General features: G+C 36.6%; 2 protein-coding genes and 2 non-coding genes across 7 annotated transcripts; 1 reads left to right on the top strand and 3 right to left on the bottom strand.

The window, feature by feature from the left end:
• Window positions 1-3,215: 3,215 nt before the first annotated feature.
• rpl37 (ribosomal protein L37) lies at window positions 3,216-7,388 on the bottom strand. Its single transcript, XM_028462720.1, has 4 exons — window positions 7,299-7,388; window positions 6,497-6,632; window positions 4,229-4,313; window positions 3,216-3,324 (listed from the first exon to the last, which is right to left on the bottom strand). Exons 1-4 carry the CDS (start codon window positions 7,299-7,301, stop codon window positions 3,255-3,257), a joined length of 294 nt encoding a protein of 97 aa, XP_028318521.1. The 5' UTR covers window positions 7,302-7,388; the 3' UTR covers window positions 3,216-3,254.
• Window positions 3,776-3,854, bottom strand: LOC114473870 (small nucleolar RNA SNORD72). The gene has a single exon (XR_003675317.1). It is a non-coding gene; the product is annotated as a small nucleolar RNA SNORD72 (small nucleolar RNA).
• Window positions 6,710-6,788, bottom strand: LOC114473871 (small nucleolar RNA SNORD72). Its single transcript, XR_003675318.1, has one exon. It is a non-coding gene; the product is annotated as a small nucleolar RNA SNORD72 (small nucleolar RNA).
• A 1,335-nt stretch (window positions 7,389-8,723) lies between the features above and the next one.
• On the top strand, window positions 8,724-22,724 carry st8sia5 (ST8 alpha-N-acetyl-neuraminide alpha-2,8-sialyltransferase 5). Of its 4 annotated transcripts, XM_028463294.1 has the most exons (9): window positions 8,724-9,367; window positions 14,017-14,124; window positions 14,451-14,537; window positions 17,881-17,973; window positions 19,545-19,631; window positions 20,593-20,737; window positions 20,834-20,946; window positions 21,897-21,989; window positions 22,059-22,724. In XM_028463294.1, exons 1-9 carry the CDS (start codon window positions 9,222-9,224, stop codon window positions 22,519-22,521), a joined length of 1,335 nt encoding a protein of 444 aa, XP_028319095.1. In that variant the 5' UTR covers window positions 8,724-9,221; the 3' UTR covers window positions 22,522-22,724. The 4 variants fall into 4 exon arrangements, with proteins under 4 accessions (XP_028319095.1, XP_028319096.1, XP_028319097.1 ...); XM_028463295.1 differs by lacking the exon at window positions 14,451-14,537; XM_028463296.1 differs by lacking the exons at window positions 14,017-14,124; window positions 14,451-14,537.
• Window positions 22,725-26,624: the final 3,900 nt, after the last annotated feature.

Below are 26,624 nucleotides of genomic sequence, written 5' to 3'. Positions count from 1 at the left end.
TTTACACACAGTAAAGCAGCATCAGACCTCTGCTCTATACCGCCCCTAACGGTGGAAGAGAGTGTGACAGTAAGTTCGTATCAACTCAAATTCTTATTATTGTTATTGTATGAGTTAGATTTATGTCTTTATTGTTCAATTAAAAAACCCTTTTCAATCAAAAATAAATATTTTCAAAGAAAAAACACTTTTTTTGTCTTTGATTGAAAAGGTTTTTTTTTTTAAATTTTTTTAATTAAAGTAGTCTTCTTTGTATGTGGGCCATAATTCCGGTTGTACATATGTGTCTTTATTATTTAATCAAAAAATAAAACTCATTTTAAATGCAATTATTTGGGTCTCAAATTCTGCTGTTTTGGTATTTGTCTTAACTCTTTTCCATTTCAAGTTTTGGAACATTTTCAACTAAATTGAACTTTGTAAAAAACATTTCCCAACCTATTTCCAATATTGTTCATCTTATTTCAGCATTTTTTTTTTCTTCCCCAATTTTTTTTAATTTTTTTAAATAAATTATTTTTAATAGAGTGGTAGCCTGTTTATTAGAGAAGTGTGCTTGTGACTATAGATCAATAAATTATCATCATATGAAGTCTCTATCATCCAGGCCATGTTTATGAGAAAATGTGACAACACAAAAACTACAAACATGTAACTCAACATTTAACCTTTAACTGGCATGAATTTATGAAAGATTTTGTTAAATATATAAGCTCACTTTACTAATATAATTTCATTACGTGTATACATTTATTTGACCATTTCATCTATGGCGTGTTTGTTAAAACTGTTTTGGGAAGCAAACCATATATATATATATATATATATATATATATATATATATATATATATATACATTCACACTTGACTAATATAAGTACTTCATATTGGGCACAGCTTTTGTGTGTGTGACAGTAGAAGTGGTCATCTGAAATCAATCTAATAAATACACACACACACAACCTCAGTAATAGTTTTTAATACATTTTAAAAAGTTCACTTCATTGGACCATTTAAAAACGTATAATGCCCTGTATCTTAACAAAATAAAGTAGTAACACACACATCTACACACGTGTAATAAATAAAAAGGGATGTGGAATAGGAAAGAGAAATAAATGGGCAATAAAGTTTGATACTTTCAAATTTCCTTTAGATTTTTTACTCCCTCTTCTCTCATAAAGACACTACAGGTTTAACTGCTTTTTTTGAACCAAAAACTACATCCATGCAGTCTTATCTGGATGTAAAACAGCCGGCAGCTGAACTGCACAAACATTGCATCACCTGGGTGGGAAAAAAGGATTTTTGCAGTGCAACCAGAAAAAAAAAGCCTGTGGTAAGATTTACGAGGTATGTGATGCTTCATCAAACCCAGGCTCTGAGGCTGCACAAGCGCATTCCCTAAAACACCCCAAAGTTCCTTATTTATGACGTAAAAAAATTCAACTGCTGATTTTGAACTTCTGCAACAATGAACACAATTAGCGTATTTCTAAACCTACTGGTTATCTTTGTGTTTTAAACACAGGTCTGTAGTCAATCACATGCATGTCCACCATCATCATTCCAGTGAAAAAGGAGCTCCAGGTTTGGGTTTTCTTCCCAGTGTTTCCACCCCAGGCATGTTGCAGCTGGAGCCATAAAACCTCTTTTAACTGGTGTGTGTAAATGTAAACGACTTGTGTGCAGAAATCATCAGAGAAATGACAGCATTGTTTAGCCTTCAGTAAATATTTAGACGGCTCAGATGTTTGTTTTTTTTAAAGTATATTTTCTGAGATACAGAGAAACATTTATGAACCAGCAGCAGCTTTTCTCAACCAATAAAAACTGCTGTGAGAAACTAAAGGATCCCCAGTTCTGTTACAGTACAATTTAATGAAATGTGGATAAGTAATATTTCAATACCTGTGTGGAAAACAATGGAACCTTGTTAACAAACTGCATTGTTTTATGAGTTCAGCTCTTTAAGTTTGATTTGCTTAATACACCGTCATGTAAACAATACGGGGAATAACAATGACTAAATCCATGTTTTTCAACCTTTTTTTGAGCCAAAGTACGTTTTCAATTAAAAAATCCCAAGTCACCTCACCAACTGAAAATGTAAAAAAAAAAAAAAAAAAAAAGAAACTTTGTAAGAAAAAACTTTGGTAACACTAAGTTTTAAAAATAAGGCTGACATAACACCTGTCATTAGGTATCGCTCAATACCCTGTTGTGAACCCCACTAGATTCCTCCACACAACCCAAAAAATGCCAACATAGCTCCAAAGTTGTAATAAATTAGTGAACGACACGTAACAACCTTCATAACCTTATTCGCGCTAATGCCAGCCTTATGAATACAACTTGTTTCCAAATGTTTTTATGATCTTTCACATTTCCTCTTTCGAATAAAGAATGCTGCAATTAATCTGGAGTCATTAAGTTTTTTTTAAATAGGAATCAAATGAAAAGAAAAAATGTATCGTATTCAGTTTTTCAAATAAAAGTGTAATCTTTGTTTTATAAAACACTATACTGATACCCCTCAGGGAAAATTGGTAAAATGCAGAGGAATTTCACTACGGTGATAAAATGTTAGATTATTATTCATATATAGAAATAATGAAGGTATATAATTAAATGTTACAAGTGTTTGATTTGATCCAAAGGCTGTTATGGAGGGAGGTGATGTTCAAAAAAGAACCAAATCTTGTTTATTAACATTAACAATGAGAACTCATCTGTTCATCCTCAGAGTGAGTGAGATCAGTCCTAAAGAGCGACATAGCACACGTGTGGTGCTTTATAGCGAGCAAATATCACATGGTAGTTTTTTATTGTGTATTTTTAAGAGTTGTATTAACATCACAACTTAAGGTATAGCTTTAATTTGCACACATCCACAGTGGTGGTGGAAGGATTTATTTTAGTTGAACTCCATGTTGTAGTTAAATAAGAACAGGGCCTAAAATCAAACTCACTTGTCTTCTTTGGGCAAAGTATGCACTCGTATGTAAAAACGCCAAAACAAAGATAATTGTCAAGAGTTTAGAGATAAAATCAAGTTATGTAGAAACAGATGTATCATGACAATCTTCAGCCTTTTAATCTAATAATTTAAACAAACTTGTCTGGAAATGTCAAACACTTCTGGAGGTTTGTACAAATGCATGAAGCAATTCTCACTTTATCATCAAAACAAAAAAACAACAAAAAGCCCAAACTCTTCTTTATCATCACATTTATTTTAACCAAAAATGTGTTTAGGATGAGCTGGAGGCGGCTACTGCAGCACGTCGGGGTTTGGGGGTGGTACCTTCTCTGAAACCATTCCTGAAAAATATAAAACACATAGCGAGTTACCCTGGGAACACATGTTAAAAATGATGAGGCTGGAGCACTCAAGTTGTGATACTTTTGCACTTTCACTCATGTTTTGCCTCATTACATTTTAACATTGAAAAAAGAACTTTCATCAAAGTCACAATAATATCAAAAATTACCCTTCAAAATAAATGTAATGTCAAACAATTTTGATATTCAAAGAGAGAAATTTAACTGCGGTAAAGTTGGAGCCTTTTAGGCTCTAAAAATAGGAAAAACTGTAAATTTAATGCCGAATTTGGTGATTTTAAACAACGTCAGGAACTCACAGTAAAAGAAAAAAAGGCTTTTATAGATCTCTACAAAACATTTTTTCTTAAAAATCAGTAAACTATTTTCAGTAAACAACAAAAATGTGTTGTAAAGAGTAAAAGAATGCCCACCTGTAGAAGAACTTAAGTGCTTACCTCAGTTTAAAACGCTGATATCACAGTGAAATCATATGTTCAGACATTTATTTTGACCATCATTGGTAAGCAGCACTTAGAGGAATCTATATATCACTAACCAAGACGTAATAGAGTCGTTGTTTCGAGTGTTTGCTGCTCAGATCTGAGGATGACTGTTTATACCTCACACAGATATTTAGATTACACCCACTAAAGATACCTTCATCTAAGCTACGCTTAACCTTTTTAAAACCAAACAGAAAAACAGCACCATTCCTCATCCTGTCTGTAAACAATTTGGCTAATTCACCACAACTTTATATGGTAGGAATCCTGCAATAAAAAAGGAAATTTACCCTGTGTGCAGTCATGCAATGCCCTAATATTAGACAGACAGGCTAACTAGATTTACAAACGAGATGTAAAAAAACCCCCATTTTAATTTAGTTCGATGTTATTCTCACCTGAATCTGCGGTAGACGACCTTCAGGTGTCTCAGACGGCCGGTTCCAGTCGTGTTCCTCCTCTTAGCCTTAGCGCTCCAGTTGTCTAAAATATATCAGACATCGTAAAAGTGTGAGAGGCTGAAAAACACTGCAGTGCTGCTGTGTAACCAGTATATTACTATTAATTATTATATTAATGTGATTCTTATCACTAGGGCAGCAAGGTAACTCCACACTGATCAGGCTGAATATGTACACCTGAGTGGGTTTTCTGTACAAGTCTAGATATTGAGTCATTTAGGGTGCAGATAATTCCATTTAACAGCAATCTAGACATAGATACTAAATATTTTAATAATTATACAGCAGAGGCTCTTAAGTCAGGTCCTGGGAAAGCAGCATGTTTCAGATCAGACTTTAAAAGGCTTTAAAAATGTTGTGTGATGCAACTTTGGCCAAATCATCAACATTCATGCCAGCGTTTAGAATAAAGACTATGTTGAGCATTTAAAACAAAAAACTTGCCTTTTTCTACGGCAATTTAAAAAAAAAAAAAAATTTCCTGCCATTTTTGGGGTGATATTAAAACCCAGAAACATAGTAAACAGGACCCTATACCGCAAACACAGGCTGTAATATCAATAAGTTTATCATTGTACCAGCTGTTAGAGCTACTATCTTTACCAAGGAGTTTTATTGGGCTTTATTTACCGGTGAGTAGTTTGTACTGCATTCCGCTAGGCGGCAGCGCTGCTCAGAAACTAGTTTGTTTTTTTTTATATAAATTGAAGTCATAATACAGAGGGAGGTTATTCATAACAAAATATAAAAATAGCAACACAATTACTGACATAACTACTAATTCACATAAACAGAATGCAGCAGGAACTACTTTATTTTACTCTGACCAGAGAAAATTAATTTTTGTGACATCTCTGAAGTGGTAAAAAACGGAAAAGATAATATGAAATAAAATGTATTCTAGCTGCAATAAACACATGAGCTTTGACCTTTATTCCTAACAACCCAACAGTTTGCACAAAGCATATTGAAGTACGTAAACGCAACAACTTAATCAATGGGGAGAAAAGTTTCCCACAAAATTAACTATTTGATGACATTTTATACAAAGCTAATTTATATTTTTGCCCATAATTTAAAGCTAAAGATCCCATGTTCCACAAATAAATAATTTGGATTTTAGGATGAAAGAAACCCAAAAAAAAAACAAAAAAAAAAAAACAACCACCAAACCCCAATATGACAGACTTAACATTAACAATAACTAGTTATCAGAATTTTCAGAACAACCATATTAAGATAATAGATGTTACGGTTTCATTGGGTCTGCCAAAATAATAATCACAATTATTTTCATCAATATTATAATCAGAATTATTTATCATGTTAAGTTCAAAACAAAATCAGTTTTATGGCACTACTTTTAAACTAAAATTTACAGTTTACAGTGCAATTTGAAGCTTTAAACAATTACACTAAAAACATAAAAAAGAAATATCCCAAGAATTTACAATGTACCAAAATTTACTGAACAAACTTACAGATAGAGCACATATTTTTAAGGCTGTTGTTATTGGTCCGGACCCGGACAATCTTGACTATAGCTCCAGCACTTCCTGTGCGCATGCGTCCGCAGTAAGCCGAATGCCAATAGTTCCGTCACTACGTCCTTCTAGCTATAGTTTCGTCAGTTTATTTTGGTCCTAACCCAGAAAATCCTTTAAAATGTTTCTTTTTTTTTTATATATATGTATTTTTAAAGGTGAAAATTGCCATGTTAATAATGCTAAAATGAAAAAAAATTGTCAGAGGTGGAATTCGAACCCACACCAGCGGAAGGAAACGTCACCAAGACAAATTCCTCGTGTGTATTCAATACATTACTTGATCAATAAAGTTGATTCTGATTCTTAAGTGTAGCGCCTTAGACCACTTGGGCATCTTAACACGTTGTTCACACAGGCACATTACAGTGACAGAACTGCGCATGCGCACAGGAAGTGCCAGAACAAAAGTCAGATTTGTCTGGATCCAGAACTATAGACACTTTGTATTTTTAATGTAAATATCGCTGACTATCAGGTTAATTTAATTGCGAACACCAAAACCATGATCACGATTAAAATTGTAATTGTGCAGTCCTAGTTTTCATTTAAGAGACAACTTATTTCAAGAAATTCATATTGAAATAAATGAAACCAACATTATATATATAAAAAAGAATTTACTGAAATTAAGTAAATCAGGAGTCCTTGGCGTGCTTACACTTTCTTTTGCGTTTCTGGGGGTAACCACACTTGCCACAGCTGGACTTCTGCAGGTGATAGGCCTTGGACCCACAACGCCGACACAGAGTGTGGGTCTTATTTCGGCGTTTACCGAAAGAGGACGTGCCCTTCGTCTGCGAAACAACAGAACACAGAAATTAAACATTTTAAATTCCTTAATGTGGCACAAAACAATAAAGAGGGGCCTGCGGTCTTGTCTCAGTCAGAAATTTGAATCATAGGAAATCATTTGTTCAGACATTTGAGTTTAAAGGCATCATAGACAAGACTGCAGCTCAGGAAAATACACAACAAACGGAACAAAAACAACGCTGATTACTTATATTACAATTCCAAATAACACTGATAAGTCTTAATACACAAAGCGTGCTGGAAACCCTCGTTTTCCGCACGATTTTACATTAGCAGCTCATTCAAAATACGATGCTAACATCCATTAAGAAGCTAGTACCGCAATTTGTGCGGAATAAAGGCCTGAAACTGAGAAATGTGAAACATAACCAAATATACAAAATCACGTACTGAACAATCACAGCTAATTAAAGTTAACGACCCAGTTACATTACGTTCTCAATTGGCTTTTGGAAAGCAATGCTAACACCGTATAGGCTCCACCAGATCAACACAAAATATCAAGAAAATAACACTTCTTGATGAAAAATACCTAGCGTACAACCTAAATGTGTTCATAGGACAATAGACTTCAGCTAAAATGTCTCGAATAAAATACACAATAATCGGATGTTTAAAGATTTCTCAGCAGCAACGTTGGATCTCACCATTTTGGGCCGGTGGCTTAGGGGAAAGAGGGCGGAAGAGTTCTCTGCGCAGCGTCAAATGAGTTCCGGGCTACTTCCGGTGTAACACAGAAATGTCGCCGAAAGATTTGTTGTTTACGAAATTGCACTCTTATTCTACATGTATTAAATAGGTCTTGAGAGCAATATGGTTTATTCATTATTTCATTGCTCAGTGTTACACACAATGGCTGGAGCCTATCGGAAAATCGCAAGAAAGTAAGGATTTAAAAGTAATACTAACAATAGAGAATCTCTTCTCATTTCTATAATCTACTGTTCCTCATCTATCCGCTGTTTCACACTGTAGCTACTATGATATATAACGTAAGACATTAATTTACTCGATTTTTACTATAAAATAAAAATAAATTTAATTGAAATATTTAAAAATGAGTAAAATTGTTGTTTCTACAGAAGTGGATTAGGTCAAATTTTGATGGAGAAACAAATTTTGGGAAAATCAAGAATAAAGTCAAAATATTGAGATTCAAGTTGAAATTTAGAGAATAAAGTTGAGTTGTAATGTCGAGATTAAAAAAGAAAAGACGATTATAAAGTTAAAAAAAATTAAAAATTAACTCAAAATACAATATTGTGATAAAAGACGAAGGTTTTTTTTTTTTTTACTTTAATCTTGACATTTTATTTTTAATTTATTCTTAATTTGCCCAAAACTATTATCGAAAATGTCCCTGATCCGCTTTCATATGTTCCTTATTTGACATGAATCACACAAATAAACTGTGCTAAAGTTAACTGAGATTGACAAATCTGCATAATTATATTCAATTTCAGCTGTTTAGGTGTAAAAAATGGTGGACTTGAGCTGAGTTTAGAAAGGCAACAGGAAAATTCAAGGTAAACAAAATTTCTACACACTTGTCACCAGACTGGCTTAACTGATTACACAACACAATATGCACCACTATACATTTCACTGTCAACTTAAAACTTTCAACTATTCCCCACCCCTTCAGTTTTCCTACCTTGACTCCCTCTTCCCTGTTCCCTTCCCCCTCATCTAGGTGTAACACCCGCCTGTCTTTTTATATTCTGCCTTAATGAAAGTTTTTCTGGTGATGGTCACAGTTATGCAAAAACATAAATTATTTAATTTAATTGCAATAACAAAACGCATTGTTGTTATAAAAAAATGCACTACATGGACTTCCACAGCATGTGCAGACAAAGTAAAAAAAAAAAAAAAGGTAACCAAAACTATAAGGAGATTTATTAAATGATTAATGTAAAATGTATAAAATGTGTGATTTCTCCTAGTAGTAGTAGTAGTAGTAGTGTGTGTGTGTGTGTGTGTGCGCGTGTGTGATGTGGGTGTGCCTTAGTATCCTTGGTGAGCAGTGACCTTGATGTCACTACATATACAACACACAGCGCCTCCTTGTGGTCAGACTGAGAAAATGCGTCGGTTGTTCCATTGAATCCATTCACTTCTTGTCACGCAGCCTGGGCTCAGATTTGAGAGAAATCACGTAGCGTCAGGGTTTGATTATTATAGCATATCATCTATAAATAACACTTCTACTGCAAAACAGTCGAACGATTATTTAAAATCGCGTTATATCTGTGCGTAATTTGGAACCATCTGCATCGACTGAGAGCGGCTCATCGAGGCGACAGAGGGAGAAAAAACATGTTTTTGGGTCATTTTTTATTTCCAATACATCAGAAAGAGAATTTTTGAAAAAAGGTAATCGGTTTGATATATATATATATTTTTTTAGTGATGCAACGGTCGGAAAGCAGTAAAATTAGCGCCTAAAAATATGTTTTTCATGGACAACAACATGTCTGGTTGTCCTGCGGTTCTCAGACACCTGCCGACCCGGCTTTGAATGCAGTGCAGAGAGCGACACCTTCCCTGGGTGTCACCGTCAGCCCTGGATGCTGCGCCGAAGGATGGGATACGCCGACCCGTCGTCGGGTAAAGACATACTCGGCAACAAATCGCTCTGTTTCATTTTCATATGCGCGTTTGGACTCGTTACACTGTTGCAGCAGATTCTTTATGGGAAAAACTACATTAAAAGGTAGGTTATATTTTTATTTCCCTAGAAAATGCATGCATTCATGTAAAAAAAAAAGAAAGAAAAATAATGCCTGAATGGTAACATAATAATGACATAATGTATTTCGCTGTAAATGGCATGATGCGGGCTTGGGGGGTGGGGTGGGGGTTTACAAGCTTTTATGGCTGGGAAGAACAAAAGCAATTAACCATCCATCTTTTTTTTATACCCCCAATAGAAACAATCTCCATCGGATTTGTTGTTTTTGATCTTTTCTGATACACATTCATACCATACACAGAGCCCTGAAGCTGTGTATGGTGAGCTTTTCCCCCTCGTTTTTCCTTTCCACAAAGACCCTTTATTTGGTTTTTCCGTTTTTTCCTGCCTTTTTGACTGGTCCATAGCCTACATCTTTTACACAGAGGCATCAGATGATCATAATGGTTGCAGATGTTAGTACATTTCCTAAAACTGTCCCCCTGGTAAATAATAAATCATGTTCTTCTCCAGACTGCATGCAGAGCCACTGCAGAGGCAAGGCTTTATAATACCTCTGCAATGCTTTTTCTTTTTACACTGCCGGACTGGGTTTTCTGAGCTGAACCCATGTTATTGTCCACTGATGACGTCAGATCATTTAAATTAACGTTCATTCAGCAATTTTCTTGACTGTTTTTGCCATTCCTGATGACAATTTCAATGCGATACAAAGAATAATTACAGAAATGCCAATTCAATTCTTCTGACTAACATAACATTAAAAAAAAACTCCCCCCCCCGCCCCCTCTACACCCACCCCCTAAAACAGCAGATATATGCTGATTTAAGAGCAAACATATATGTGCAATCCAAGCCAACCCCTCCCAACCCCCATCCTCCTATCTGCTTCCCTGCTATAGGCGGGTCTTACTCAGTGTGGATTCATGGCATCCTAAACCCTGCAGAGAGCCGCATGAATCTACACACACACACACACACACACACACACACACACACACACACACACACACACACACACACACACACACACACACACACACACACACACACAAACAGAAAAAGAAGATGTGACTGAGATAAGAGAAGGGGAGGCTCAATGGGAAGTGTGTGTGTGTGTGTGTGTGTGTGTGTGTCTCCGCGTGTGTGATGATGGAAAGATAAGAAATCCTCTTGTGATTTCTCTCCTCAAGCAGCAACAATCAGGACTTCCTCTTCCACGCAGGCCCATAACCACACCCAACTGGATCCGATCCAGAGTTGTTGTTGTTGTTGTTTTTTGATCAACTGTATTTCTTTCTTTGTGTGCGCTTTATCAGGAAATCTTAAGGTGTTTGTTACATCCCTGTATGCAGAGGAGACGTTTGGGTGCTCACTAACCTGAGCTCTAATGCATCCATGGAGTTTGTGGATCCTGCAGGCCTTAAAGGGATCCTCCACTGTGTTTACAAATGCAGCCTAAAATCTTTGAAATGTCCTTGTTAGAAGATCTATGCCAAACAAAAAAACATGATTTTGTACCATATTTGTTTTATTAACTTTTAAAAATGGGACTATTTTACTGTTTTAAAACCCGTGTTCCGCCATTTTGAAATCACGTAATTGATGATGTCACTCGGCCCCACTGTCTGTAAACATCCCATTTTTTTTTTTTATTGAAGTGAAGCATTTAGCAAGCTTTTTTGATCATTTAGCACACACTGTTCACAGACTGTTGAAGACACACAAAAACCCTGAAGATTTAAAAAGTTAATAAAACGAATATGGTGCAAAATAATGCATTTTGTTATGCACAGATAACAGAAAACAGTGGAGAATCCCTTTAAAAGGTTGTTGAAATCAGTTGGATTCACACAATGCAGTCAAAATGAGACACGTTATTGATGTCCAATATGAGAAAACATAAGGCTTACAGATGGATTAAATACTACCTCTATTTAGGTAGATAGATAGTTAATCCAGAATGAAATTCACATAATACACCATGTCAGAAGTGATATTAGAAGACAATGATCTGAATTACAGTCGCAGCTTGTCATAATTCTTTGGTAAATAAAAAGTAGAAATACTTTCCCATTAATGGAAGTTGATGACGTTTTTCCACTAGTGGTAAAAGTAGTATCAACCATTAGGCTCTGATGTTGTGTGGAAGCTAGTGTTGTTCTGATACTCTTTTTTTGTCCTGATGCGAATACCAATATTCAGTTGCATAGTATCGGTCGATACCGATACATGCCGATACTGCAGTGTTTAAAAAAAGATACGACCTGAAAATCAGGTCCTCGAAATCACCGACATTTTCTCTCATGTGTAGGGACGTTTGTTTGTTTTTCAACAATATGAAAACGCGGCCCCACCATCAGAGCGATAGCTTGCCTCTCTATGCACTGACTGCGTAACCATACGTGTTTCTGTGATCAGGAGTCAGGGCAGCAGTGGAAGCCGGGATAGTAAAAGTTAGTACTTGCCGATACCGATGCCAGCCTTTTAGTGCCGTATCGGAGCCCCTCCCGATACAAGTATCGGTATTGACACAACATTAGTAGACGCACAGACTAAATGGTTGTCTGAAAGCTGGATCAATGAGCACGACTTCCCTAACAACCAGGTCTAGAACATTTAATAGATTTAACCTCCTTTCTGCAGCCTTGAGGGTAGAGTTGGTGCTCATTAGTGCTGCACAGCATCTTTTTGCCTGTTGTTGTTTGTCTGCTAATGCTTAGATTCCTGTCAGTCATGCTTGAGTCGACCAATGACAAATAGGCTTTTCCTTACCTACAATCTATAGAGTATAATGCATCTATAGTATAGTGAACTGTGCACATTATGCAATGATTAAGATAACCTCAGGATGGTTGCTATTAAGTTTGCCTGCTTTGATTAGCTTTTGTTTAATTTGAAGCTCTTCTTCCAAACCTCTCTGACTTGAGTATGTTCAGATGTGAAGGCGAATGCAGAAGTGATGTAGAGATATTGAAGTGGGCACTCGGAGAGCGTAGATGTGCATGCACATCGCTGCTCACTAATGAAAGCTCCATCACATAATGCACTCCTGAAAGGCGCTTTAGGGTTCAATCCGCTGTCTGAAATCAGCACAGCTCCCACGAAGCACTCACTGCAATGACTCACTGATGAAAGCGTGATAAAAAACACTTTATCGTACATACATACTGTATAACACGTAGCAGATACTGATAAAATGCTGCTTCATGGGGTTTGACATATGATACATTTTCAATAAAGATGCTTTAAAGTTGGCCATGGTCACCTCATATAAATGGCATCTCACTGTGTTAACGTGTAAATGTAAAGTCTGTGATCAAGAGGCTGTATTTGAGTTCACTATTCTTATTTAACTTCTAAAGTGGTTTCAAAACAATTTATAAGCTGATCATAATAACTGCAGACCATCGGCTAACGCTATAAACAAGTTTTATATCAATGCTAGCTTAAGCTAAGTTGCCCCGGGTTATTAGCATATTGTGTTAAACAAATTGATGATTATTTAAGTCTATTTAAGCAATTTACATTAAACAATGTCATAGACGAGCTCAAAATAAGTCTGTAAGGGTGAAGCCTCTGGGAAAGCTTTGTTTATGGCCTCGCTAGCTCTAGCTAGCTCAAAACTCTGCAACTGAGATATGATAAAAAAAAATAAAATAATAATAATAATAAAAATCATAGACACTTCTAATTTAGGTTGAGAGTAAGCTATTAAAAAAAAAATGAAAAAAATATTGTTTGTTAGCTGTTTGATGGACTGACATTTTGTCAACGTTAGCTAGCATCATGCTAGTTGCCATTTTCCCTAAACAATAGCAGACTAGTTTTCTTTGGTTAGCCAGTTGTTTAAAAAGAAAAAAAAAGTCTCTGCTATAATGTCGATTAGTTTAACAGTTTGGTGGATTTTTGACTTACAAATTGTATTTAAAAAAAAAAAAAATATGGTTTGATTTGTTCGTTAATGCGTTAATCTTGTATGTTGGTCCCAAAGTCACCAACTTTTTAGCTCTTAAGCTGAGAAAATTTGCGCTGTTCACTTTTATACACTAATACTGTGTATGTTTTAAAGGACAAATGTCTCTAAAGGGACACATGAACCAATGGCAGGGTTTACTTTTTCATACCTTCAGCTAAATATCTGCTTTCAGCTGAGCTCACATATTCAGCTGGCTGCCATAAGGCATTCATTACATTCTCACACACTAGTATTCAGGCATAATGTTAAAGTACAGGTTGAAGATAAAGATTTAGTCGTCAGTCACATGGCCCAGCTTTGGCTCTCTGTTGTCCTGGTTGAAAAATGAGACATAACGTGCACAATAGTCCAGAATGATCAGATCTCATTCATCTGTGAGATTCAGCTGGAGAGATCATTTGAAATTGGCAACTTCATCCTTTGCAAGACAGCTTTTCGTCTGATGTAATTGCAGCAAATTGGCAACAAAATGTGTTCCCCCATTCAAGCCAATTTGTGAGAGAGTGGTTCACACAAAGGCCTCAGTTAAACACAAATGGATACATTTTGACCCATTTTTCCTGGTTATTCTTCATATTTCTGTGTATGCATGAATGAATGACAATAACTTTTTTGAGTACAACATCTGAGCTTTGGTCGCATGCAAACCAGGACTGTAAATCCCAAATAAACTGACTCATTTTCTTACTAGTGCGCAACCGTTTAGCCGACTCAAAGGGGACGAAACAGGAAATTGGACCGGTCCTGTTAATTTCTTGGATGATGGATCTCTGAAGCCTGCCAGAAATGGAAGGAAAAGGTACTTTTCCAGTGTGACTGACTACACAACACCTCTGCGAAAAGAGACTGTGTGTGAGTGTGTGTGTTTGTTTGTGTGTGTGTGTGTGTGTGTGTGTGTGCTTATGAAAGAGAGAGATGTTACCAAATCCATCCTAGAGACAGCTCAGGCCTGCATGTGTGGACTGAGCTGCTGAGACATCGGAGATCGTGTCCACTTTCCCTCTTTACTTGTTTCTATACGTTTTCCAGGTGTTAGAAAGTTAGCCGAGGTGTTTTTCTTTTTGTCATATAGTTGGATCCTGCACACTATTTTAACTCTAACTTAAACTGTCTGCATGTTGACAGATGTTTCCGTCAGAATATTCAGCCAGATTCACAGATCTCCGTAATAGTCACACCCTGCCTAGCCGATATTAAGAAGAAAAAAAAAAGGTAGGCCAGTTTGAAGGCATTTATAGTCTTTTCCACAGAAACCCAGGAATGCCTCTTTCTGTTCCATTAGGCGTATAAACACTCATTTATTTTCAAGTGGTGGTTGCACTCCAGATTTGCTCTTGCATGTTGTCTGATCCCGTCCACCTTGACCTCAGACCCCCACACCCTACACCCTACACCCTCCACCCCACTCCCTCCCCTTCCAGAAGCTGGTTGAACCCCAGTCTCCTATTGATGTACCGGCTTCTCCTCGTATTCCTGTGTCCCATCCAGCACCCATCTCCAAATGCCTTGTAGTCCTCCTCAACCTGTGTACCCATGCGTCCTGCACAGCTCTGTGTGAATGTCATGTACATAGTGTGGACACTTCTCTCCCCTCTTTATCTCCCACTTCTCACATCTGCATTTTCTCTCCGCGACCCTGGAATTACCCCCTTTTTTCCCCACTTTGCTTATTTTGTAACAGAGGAGTCAGACTTTGATTCTCAAAGCCTTTAAACCAGTATCTGTGGATAAATGCTGGTCACTATCCAATCCTAAAGTGGTTTGGAACCAGCAATGCACAATTAGTACAACCAAAAAAATGATAATCATCTCAAGTAGTGAAAATAAGACTTTTTTTTTTGTGGAATAGGGAAAACTTGCTAAGGTTTCATCATCTTTGGTAGTTTCTTTCTGATTATTTGTCATTATGAGACAGATGCTCCTCTCAGTGTAACCTCAGAGATACACTGCATCATCAAGTGGATGTAGACAACCAGTTTCATCCTTCCTTAGTTTTTTTTTTAAACTCTCTCATCCTGCATCTTGTTCTTTTTACGGCATCACTGCATCAATCACGTGTTGGACTTTTTGCTTTTGGATCTCATTTCAAAATTTCATGGGCATGAATTGTTTGCTGCAGTCAGTGTCATGTATCGTTCAAACACCACACTCCATTTATATTCTATAACAAACATCAGCATTCAGTCATATTTAGACACTATATGATGTACAAACACCTTTTGTGACCATAAGCAGTCAAATACAAAGATCTAATAAATAAACTACTTGAACATGTATTGCCTAAAGAAGTGGAAAAATTCACATGTGATGCAACATCAAAGGCAGCACTTGTTCGAGTTGTTCGTCCGTTAATACAAAAGCTTATGTGTTTGGTCATTTTTTGTAGCTTTCAGCGCAAATATCAAATATTCTGGACTAAAACGGACAAACTTCACCATCTACTTATGGCCAAGCCTGTAAATTTGATTATTAGGAGATTAATCTGAACATAAAGCCACTTAAAAAGTGAATACAAATGATTAAATACCAGCTTTCAACATTTCAGGTGAATCATGAGGAGGACACATACTCAGGTTTGATTGTCCGAACTGCACGAGAACTTTGAATTTGGAGCGGTCATGACATGCTAACATGTCCATGCTAATGCATAAAAGCTTGTAAACGTGTAATAATTAGAATTTATGGGTTAGACAAATAATTACAAAAAGTAGTTTAGATTGTTGAAAAATAATTGCATATTAAAGAATTTGTCTTCCTACATTGAGAAAGTGAGAAAACATTTATTACCAAATAGTTGAAAAAAAGGATGTAAAATGGAACATAAACAGACCTGGACTGAATATTGTGTTCTAAGTGCAGCTATTATTGTAACTTAAAACCTTTACACATATACTGTATAAATAGAACAGTGCAGCACTAGTAATTTACAGTTTCTATTATTGTACATTCTTGCTCTGCGTCATAACCACCTCCCACCTCATTTCAACACCGATCACACATAGACCGCGCTCTCATCACATGTAAAGCATGAGCTGTGGTGCCACAGGCGAGGCATCCGTGCACTGACTGGCTTTAAAAGCATTGTTTTATGCAGATTAATCTGCAGAAGCTTCTGCACAACGAAACCACCACACTGATGTAAAAATGTATAAGTAACTTAAAATAATATGTTTATTATCCACATTTTTTGCCATGGATTGAAAAAAAAAAAAAAAAAAACATGTTATTTTTGCCTTAATGTTACAGTTAATGGTAATCATGGGTTAGTTTCCAGTGTCTTAACCGCACAGACTGCCACATGTTTAAACATAGACTGTAACTTAGTTACTCTAATATGACCACTTCTTTCAGTAAGGAATTGCTATTTCTGAACCAGTAATCAGATTAAAGTTACTTATCTATGGAGGGAGATTTCTGTCTTTATTATTAAATAAAAAACTATTTTCAATAAAAAAAAGTGTTCAAATTCAATTATTTGGGTCTTAATTTCTTTTTTTTTTTTTTTTTTTTTCATTTTAGCACTTTTTGTCCTTGATTGAAAATATATATTTTTGATTGAAGTAAATGTTTTTTTGATTGAAAAGGATTTTTTTAATTGAATTTTTTTTTTGATTGAATAATAAAGACACAAATCTACCTCCACAGTTATCCAAGCCACTGTTTATATAATTTTCCTTCACGTATGCGACAAGTCACATTTTCAGCATGAGGACAACTCACGTGTTACATACTCAGACAAAATAAGACATTTTATTTTTTTTAAAAAAAATATAAATGTGAAGTGAAGTCAAGAAAGACTTTATTTATTATTTATTTATTGTTATTAAGTCTTTATTTTATTTTTTATGATAACAGTATTTTTAATAGGAGATACATTGTTGACGTTGTCGGCAGCTGCTGAATGTAATTAATAAAGTAACTTGTAATTGTAATCTAATTTAGTAATTTTCATAATCAAATAATTAGTAGAGTAACTAAGTTACTTTTTAAAGTAGTAATTGATAATAAGTTTTACATTTTCAAAGTAACTGTGGCATCACAGCATTTAAATGTGTGGCTACCTGTTCTCATATTCATATTCACATGTTCATATAATCCAGCCTCGGTACAGTCATCTAATCCAACATTTTAACACTAAACCCTTCTTTTCCCTTCAAACACATTCTATCTCAGAAAATCAAAGGTTCAGACCCTAACTGATTAAGTTATTTGACCAAACTAATAATTATTTTCTTCCTCTTTCCATTTTAACACATTTATTCAGACTAAAATCTAACAGAATCTGGAGCAAGTTTGTTTCCACCTAAAATCAAACGCATCACTTCGGTCATTCCTCATCAATGCGACACTGATACTCCAGATATTTTTTTTACCCCCATAATACAGTCAAAGACATTTTTGTGATGAATATGCAATGTGTTTTGCTTTTACTGTGTCGTGCTATATGTACACACTGTTGGTTATTTGCTTACATGAGTATTGCATCTTCCACCTTTTGTTTGTTGGAGTCTGATGACGAGGTGTGGGCGGAGGATGACTTTGTTTATCCCATCAGGTATCTGGAAACCTACGATGGCTCCTTTGAATACAACTCCACAGTGTGCAGGGAGCTCAGGCAGGAGATCATGGATGTCAAAGTCCTGACGATGTGAGTGTTTGTAACTCCTGGTGAACAGCAGGGATGCAATAAAAAGTAAGATTATTCAAATATGCTGGACTGAAAGAGAGAAATGTAACGTTACTGTGGACTGGCTGCATGATCTTTAAACTAGGGTGACCATATTTTGATTTCCAAAAAAAGAGGACACTTAACAGCACAATGTTGGATTTTCAATATCAGGGGAAAAAACTGCTTTCTCTATTTAAGTAGTGTACCCTGATAAAGTTTTGGTGGTGGTTCAATTTGGTGGTTTTTACAAAAAAAAAACAAGCATATTTGTCGAGAAAAGACTCCACTACATGTCGTGTCAACCAACAAATGCAAATATGGAGAAAAAACAATAAAAATACTTTCAAAATTGCAGACTTTGTGTTGGATTCAGGTTATAGGTCCATATTACATTTTTGCTAGTCATGGGCCAATGCATATACCAATCGTATGTCATCAAGCTAGTTCAAACCAGTGGAAAGCTACAAACGCTAAGTGGAGCTAACGAGTCCCAAAATAGCATTAAAAAAATACACATTTAATTTTTCACCAAACTATACCCTCCTGCAAAATTTCATGAAGTTGCACCCTCGGGAAGGGCTATGACCACAAGGGGGCGAAAAAGTGCCTTGTCATTGTTTACCATAGATATCTATATCGATGATGTTTATGTGCATCGCTATGGTTTATTTGGTCACCACCAGCCGAGAATAATGACAGCATCACTTCCATGTAACTTACTCTACATGCTAACATGCTAACAAACTGTTTCACATGCTTGCGTAGAACTTTTACGTGAGCACATCGATTTAAAAAAGGTTTGTTCGTGCCACTTTCGGGGGCTCCGCAAATTACAGATTTATTGCATTCTTTTTTAATGTATTGCGTCATTAGACACTTTTTTAACTTTTACCCATAAAATATTTGATGTACTTTTGAGCTATACTAAGCTAATAAAGATTAGCTTATTTATTGATGATTTTTTAAAGAAGAGATATACACTCTACATACAAGTTAAACACTTTCACATCTGAGTGTTTTTTCTCATTTCCTTTTGTCAGTTTCTTGCACACATCTGCACATTATATAACAGCTTACGAGTCATTACACTCCCCACTGAGACATAGCAGCGCGCCCCTCCTTTTGACAGGCGGAACATTGTCCTGTGACCTTTTGTATGCCTCTTTGAGGCTCTCAAACTGTACTTGTCCAGTGTTTTTCGGGGCTCTGCACAAAGACAGGCCTTGAGACACGCTGATGAAGTCAGAGAGCAGCTGCTGCCTCACACTGTGAAGCTGCCTTTCCCAGTAAAAGCCAGTGGCCTATCCTCCAGCAGGAAATGTCAGTTCAAGAGCATCTATTTACAGACTTGATGAAGTCACAGCAGGTTTAATAATGAGTCGAGACCCGAGGGGGGGGGGGGGGGGGGGGTACAGCCCAGAGTCATCATAATGTCCCACCTGGTTTTGTCGTTTTCACAGTTTTCTGAATTTAGCTCAGCTCTAGGGAATGAGTCACAGAAAGTCTGAAATCACATTCATATTTAACACTTTTTCTTTTCTCGCCATCAGGGTGAAAACCTCTGAGCTGTTTGAAAGGTGGAGGAACCTGCAGGTTTGCAAGTGGGACCACAACAAGGAGGAATCCAACCACTTTAGGTAAGCATCAGGGTTGGGGTCAATTACATTGTTCAATTACAATTACATTTTCAGTTATCCATGTTCAATTACAAGATAATTACGATTACAGTGACCGGCAATTTTTCTGATTACAATTAAATTACAATAGTTATTTTTATCTTTAGAAAGTAAATTACAATTAAGTTCTCAATTACAATCAATCACAATGACTGAGTCTGAAATAAATAACCCCCTAAAAGTTAACCTTCCTCTTGTGTTAGCTTTCTGTTAGCATCTCTTATGATAACGGGTCCGAAATCAGCTGTAAAATAAAATGAAACAAATATCTATCATCTAATTTCTTTCCTATCTATTGGTTATCTTGTTAGGCTTCCCAATCAATGAAAATATAGGTTTTAGTATTTTTGGTGTGGGTGGCAGAGCTTTTTTGTGTCAGTATACCCCTCGACTTATGTATTTTTAAATGGTAAAATGTGGGAAAGCTTGGAATGAAACATCTCTCTAGTGGTCAAAAGTTTTAATCACAGTTTTATTTTCAACATAAAATAGTTTTCTGCTGCTTTGGTTCTAACATATTACTGACAGTTTCATGTTGCAGATGTTATTTGTAACTCAGATGTGTAGAATACGTTTTCAGTGAAATCTGTTGCTCAATTCTTCTTCACATTATTTTATCATGAATTTACAACATTAAACGACGTGTCGACGCAAATGTTTTCATTATCAATTATGTTATTATGCATTTTTGTATTATTGTATATGTTACACATATTGTGGTTGGCGAGAATCTCGTGACAGTCTATATGTTTAATTCTATTTTTTATTTTGACCCCCTGGCAATATTTTCAAACTCTGCCTATGACCAACATTTTGACATTTGCATCATTCATCCATAAAGAAAAATGGACTTTTTTGTGATGCTGCTGTTGTTCATTCATCCTTAAAGCAACTGATGCTTCCCACTTGTGTCTCCCTGTAGAATGTCTCTATCTCGCTGCTGTAACGCTCCGTCCTTCCTGTTCACCACAAAGAGAAACACTCCTGCTGGATCCAAGCTGAGGTATGAAGTGGACACCAGTGGGATCCTCCCAGTCACTGCCGAGCTCTTCAAGATGTTTCCCGATGTGAGTTCTCGTCTGTCGATTCATTAGATTCTGTTTTCTTCAAGCTCGTGGCCTCCTGCTGTTTGTCTGTAAATGTACAATGTGTGTTTCCTTCAGGATATGCCCTATTCAAAATCACAATACAAGAGATGTGCTGTGATTGGAAATGGTGGAATCATCAAGAACAGCAAATGTGGAAAAGAGATCGACTCGGCAGACTTTGTTTTTAGGTAAAACAATATATGTATATATATATATATATATATATATATACAGTATGTGTTTAAAATGTTTGAGTTTTGTTCATTTTAAATGGGACAGTGAATGTCGTAAAGTATGCAGGAATCTGTCTAAAAACACTCATTTTCATTGGCATAACAAAATATATACATCAGTGCATCAGTCATTTGATAAAATTATAGTGTAGGCCTCATAGATCAATGGATCAAACATTTTAATCTCCACCGTAAACAATCAGTTAGTTGACATTATCACGCATTGCATTGTGGGATGTGGAGTTGCGGAGACCGATGCATGGAAGTGTTTTTACCTAATTCCCATATCACGGGGAATGCCGGGAGCAAACTAGAAAAAAAAGAAAGTGTCAAACAAAACCTTTTCTGCTTTGTCTGGTGAACAAACACAAGAAATCACAGTAAGAATGAAGTAAAAACCCTTCTAGGCAGGGGTTCTCAACCTCGGGGTCAGGACCCCATTTGGGGTTGCGGGACACAGGGTCAAACCCAACATTATTTCGCCAACACTTTAATTTTAGATTAATGATGAATGACTTACTTAACGTTTTAAAGCTATTGAATATATGCTTTTCAATGAAGTCAAAAACAATCATCAGGCACACCTAATGATGTGTTTCCTTTGTATTTTACTGAATCAGTAAGACTTCTTTTTCATTTTCCAGCCTTGAAAAATCAAAACTCAGCTCAGAAAGGCTCCAACTTGATTTTTGTGTTTTCAGTGACCCTTGTATACAACAAAGAAGTAAAAGATTGCAAAGAACCAACATTACTGTTAAGACAGACAAGATCAGCTTTTTAAAATTACGACTTCTGTTTGCTGGGCTTCTTTTATTTGTTGCTTAGGTTGATGAAACCTTTCTGCATAATACAGACAGGTGTCGATTACCTCCAACTCTTTATCTTTTTTTTTCTCTTCTTTGCAGATGCAACATTCCACCCATCAGTGAGAAATACTCTGCAGATGTTGGCACAAAAACAGATCTGGTGACAATAAATCCCAGTATAATCACAGAAAGGTACTGTGAAATACTTATCTGAACGAGAAGTCCTCTAGTCTCGTCGTCTGCTGACTTGTTGTTTTGCAGATTTCAGAAGCTGGAGAAATGGCGGCGACCTTTTTACGAAGTCCTTCAGAATTACGAGAACTCCTCCATGGTGCTACCGGCCTTTTACAACACTCGTAACACTGACGTGTCCTTTAGAGTCAAATACATGCTGGACGACTTCGACTCTCAGAGGGGAGTTTTCTTCTTCCACCCTCAGTACCTGCTCAATGTGCAGCGTTTCTGGGCCGTGCAGGGCGTCCGGGCCAAGCGTCTGAGCAGCGGCATCATGCTGGTCACTGCCGCGCTTGAGATGTGCGAGGAAGTCCACCTCTACGGCTTCTGGGCGTTTCCCATGAACCCATCTGGCATCTTCATCACCCACCACTACTACGACAACGTCAAGCCAAGGCCCGGATTTCACGCCATGCCCCACGAAATCTTCAACTTTATTCACATGCACACGCGCGGGATCATCAACGTCCACACGATGCCGTGCACGTGATCATTCACTCCTCTTTCATGTGTCAGACCAACAACTTTTATTTTCGTTTGGTTGTGTATTCTCCAGGGTTGGGGTCAAATATGGTGACTGATATTTTTTCCTGTGAAAGTCAATTACAATTACATTCCCAATTACTAAAGTTTAATTACAAATGCTGAGCTTTTACTGTGATGGACTGGCGCCCTGTCCAGGGTGACCCCCGCGACCCTGTTAAACGGGAATAAGCGGGTATGAAAATGGATGGATGGATGGATACTGAGCTTTTAATAAATAACCTCATAAAACGCATTTTTCTTTGGCCATTTTGCAACTTCCTTTGTTCCATTTTTGCCCCATTTCCAAAAAATGTGACACTTTTTTTGTTTTTTTTTTTTAGATTTTAGCTTCCTTTTGCCAATAAATATATATTTTTGCAAGTTTGTTTTGAAATTTGTATACTTTAACCATTTTTTTTTGCCACTTTCCATGCATATAAGCTCCCTTTGCCCAATGAATAACACTTATTTCATTTTTGCCTCTTTTTGTTCTACATTTTTGCTCTTTTTCACTATTATTTGCCACATTTTGCTCATTTAAGCTATCTTTTGCCATTACATGCCACCTGTTTCCTCTTTTTGGTCAATTTTTTTGCCACTCTCGACTGCTTTTGGCCCATTTTAGACAATTTTTGCTCTTTTCTTGCCACACTTTAGCCACCTCTTACTCATTTTTGTTGCTTTACTTACACTTTACTCATCGCTTTTATCTCTTTGTTCACCTACTTGGAACAGCGGCTTCATCAAATGGCTGTTATTGGCTTGATCACCATTCAATTAATCTAACTGGACCAATACGTTTTCAACAATTAATCCCTCTGTGTATGTCGGTATAGCCTTCAAGAGAAGTGACAGGTAGTTGTAAAACTTTGTTAGCTAAGTATGTGTAAACTATAGAACTGTAACATGGTTCCACAGGTTTGCATTTAATTGAATTGTAATTGACAGTTTTTATAGAATTTCCATGACAATTACAATTACAAAGTCAATTATCTGAGGTCAATTACAATTCAATTATGATTACAACCGCAACATTTTTTTCAGTATCAAATACTATAATAATTATGTCATAAATTGCAATTAATTATTATAATTGACTCTAACCCTGGTGTTTTCTCACCCTGCTCGCCTTGGGAACACACGTCTCAATAACTCGCCTTCACATCTTTTATCTCATGTCTTCTTTGTCTTTATGAGCATTGGATGCTTGTTTATATGTGAAAAGTGGTCTCCATAGTGATATTGTTTCTGTGAAGTTTTCTAGTGGCTCTGCTGTACAGAGGTGTTGTTTTTTTACTCACTTGCACAGATTTTTAATGCTGAAATGGGCTCCCAGTTCCCCTTTTCTTCTTCTTCTTCTTTGGTGTCTGATGGACACTCTGTGGGTGTGGCAGCTTTAAATGTTTGGCTGTGTTCGAAATGACACACTCCATACTATGCACTACAAACTCAATGAGTATATACTGTCTACTATATACTATAAGTATGATTAGAATGATGAGTGTTCCCACTGAAGATGCATTTGGAACCTAGAATGACAAAAACTTGAATCACACTGAGGCTAAATATCTGTTGATTCTCCACCTTTAAACTTTCTGAAAACATTTTAAGTGAGAAAGTGACCAAGCAGAATATCAACATGTGCACATTTGAGCCATAAAACTCACAGAAACACATTTAATTCAGACATTTCTGAATTAGGGCGACCGTGGCTCAGGTGGTAGTGGGTCGTCTTCTGATCGAGAGGTTGAGGGTTTGATCCCAGTACCTGACTATGTGTCGAAGTGTCCTTGGGCAAGACACTGAACCCAAAGTTGCTCCCAGTGGTCGACTAGCGCCTTGCATGGCAGTCCTGTCCCACTGGTGTGTGAATGTGAGAGTGATTGGGTGAATGAGCTGATATGTAAAGCGCTTTGAGACTGCTTCAGTGTGGGGATAAAGCGCTCTATAAATCAAGTCCATTTACCATTTTACCATTTCAGAGATTTTCGGAGACCCTCAATTGTGCTACTGACAAATCTTCTGGTTAACTTCAAAACAAGAGCCCTTTTTACAAAAGTGTTAAAAAAAACTAATGGAAGACAAGAAGAGATGCTTTTATTTTGAAAAGAGGATGTTTGATATTTAGCTTGAAGCCGGTCACAGGGCGATTTTAGATTCCGTTAACAATGCATCACGGCGCGGTTGAGTTAGTATGCCCACCCTGCACATGTGTCAAATTCATGGCCTGGGGGCCAAATCCGGCCCTTTGGAGCATCTAATTCCACCCACTCGAGAAAGTAGAAATGATAGAAAAAACATGGATCATTGTGTAAATGAAAGACAACAATAGTTTTTCCGATTCTTATATTGCATGATGGCAGTCATTTTTAATGTTAAACTGTGTAAAAAAAACTGTAAATTTTTACTAAATCTTTCAATTTTCCTCAAATTATGACATAACATTTCCCTTAATTTAATAGAAATTGGTCACAAAATCTAGGAAATTTAAAGTGAAGATCCTGTTGGGACTGATATCTGTCACTTATCACTTGGATATTGTCGATTTCCTACATATTTAGTATTTTATGTATACTTAGAAGCGCAAACTGGGGCACAATAAAATTGAAATTACCCGTTTTCCTGTATAAAATCTGTGGCTCACTTGATCAAGCTTCTCCGTATTTGGCCCCTGAATTAAAATAAGTTTGACACCCCTCCCATATAGTATGTATACATCTGGGTATTTCTCACATACTCAATCTTTTCATCTTTTCTAATGTGAACGCACTGCATACTAATTCTGACGTTGTCAGACTTAGTATGAGTAGTACGTTGTATGTTGTTGTTTCGAACACAGCCTTTGTGTTGGCTAGACCTTGTTATTCAAAGATTAAAAAAAAAAAAAAAAACGAGAACACTGTACCATTTGATTGTCTACTTTTATAATCTGTTTCCTACCTGACAGGGTGAACATTCTAACGGAACGGCCCACTTTGTGTACAATTTGAGACTTTGTTCGTCCCTCGAAACTTGTTGAGCGACCCAGCGTCTTGCTGTCATTCATGTCTTAAGCCATATTGCCTTATGAGGTATCGGACCCCTCTGTCCAACATTGCAATGCTTTGCATACTATCCACACAACCTGATATTGTTAGTTTCCTCCTCACTCATCATAACCATGTGATGCTCTGCATGACTTTACTCTGTATTTGGCTTTCTGTGTGCCTGCTTTAAACATCACAGAAATGTTTACACTTAAGCATCCGACAAAGAAGAATCTCACCGTGCTTGTAGTATAAGTATATTGCTATGCGAACTGTTTTTTATGAAGAGGTGAATGCACATGTGAAACCTTCAATGCTCTAATCAAAGAGCCTACAATAGGATTGGGAATGAAAATGACTGCCTGCCCCCATTTTAATACTTCTCTGTGATTTAAAGCCAGGGGTTCTCAACATGTTTCTCACCCTGGGACCCACATTTTGCCACGGTTATTAAATCCCAACCCCACTTTTTATTATTATTTATTTTTTTAATTCAACCAACCAAATTTAGTTTTTCATATATATATAATCTGTTTTTAAAGCATATATATTTTCCTGTGCAACATGCATTTCATAGCATGCCAGTCAAAATGAAACTTTCTTTCAAATTAAAAGACAATTCCAACATGAGAGACATTCAGTATTTATTTATTTTTGACCAGCTGTCCCAGTACAAGTTCATGATCCACTTTTGGTTCCCAACCCACCAGTTGAGAATTGCTGATTTAAGCATTTATTTTGCACTCTAATAAGCATTGTGCATAGAACTATTGGAATGTCGTGTTTTTTTCCCCATTGTCCTCTTTCTGTTTTACCTAAACAACATTCTGCTCATTTTTGTATTTATATGACACGTTCAGACAATGAGAAGAAGACCAAGAATTGTTTGGCTTAACCTCTAAAATAAAGTGTTGTACAATCCCACCCTGAGTCTAGAATGGAAAACAGAGGAACTGGTTTGATTGTTGAACGGATCAGATTTGAAACACAGTGCTTATACACACAACTCTGGATCATTCTTTATACTTGTCATGTGGTTTGT

Source organism: Gouania willdenowi, chromosome 12, assembly GCF_900634775.1.
Source record: "Gouania willdenowi chromosome 12, fGouWil2.1, whole genome shotgun sequence".
NCBI classification, from domain to species: domain Eukaryota; kingdom Metazoa; phylum Chordata; class Actinopteri; order Blenniiformes; family Gobiesocidae; genus Gouania; species Gouania willdenowi.
The sequence above is the reverse complement of the archived record's forward strand: the minus strand, read 5'-3'. Positions and strand labels throughout refer to the sequence as shown.

What these genes read in the sequence shown, in the direction of transcription:
- rpl37 (XM_028462720.1), bottom strand. An exon ending in CCAGAAACGCAAAAGAAAGT is followed by an intron (nt 4,314 to 6,496) that starts GTAAGCACGCCA and finishes GATATATTTTAG; the next exon opens with ACAACTGGAGCGCTAAGGCT. An exon ending in GTCGTCTACCGCAGATTCAG is followed by an intron (nt 3,325 to 4,228) that starts GTGAGAATAACA and finishes TATATTTTTCAG; the next exon opens with GAATGGTTTCAGAGAAGGTA.
- st8sia5 (XM_028463294.1), top strand. Translation starts at nt 9,222, where the DNA reads ATGCTGCGCCGAAGGATGGGATACGCCGACCCGTCGTCGGGTAAAGAC. An exon ending in GATGTCAAAGTCCTGACGAT is followed by an intron (nt 17,974 to 19,544) that starts GTGAGTGTTTGT and finishes TCTCGCCATCAG; the next exon opens with GGTGAAAACCTCTGAGCTGT. An exon ending in TCGGCAGACTTTGTTTTTAG is followed by an intron (nt 20,947 to 21,896) that starts GTAAAACAATAT and finishes TCTTCTTTGCAG; the next exon opens with ATGCAACATTCCACCCATCA.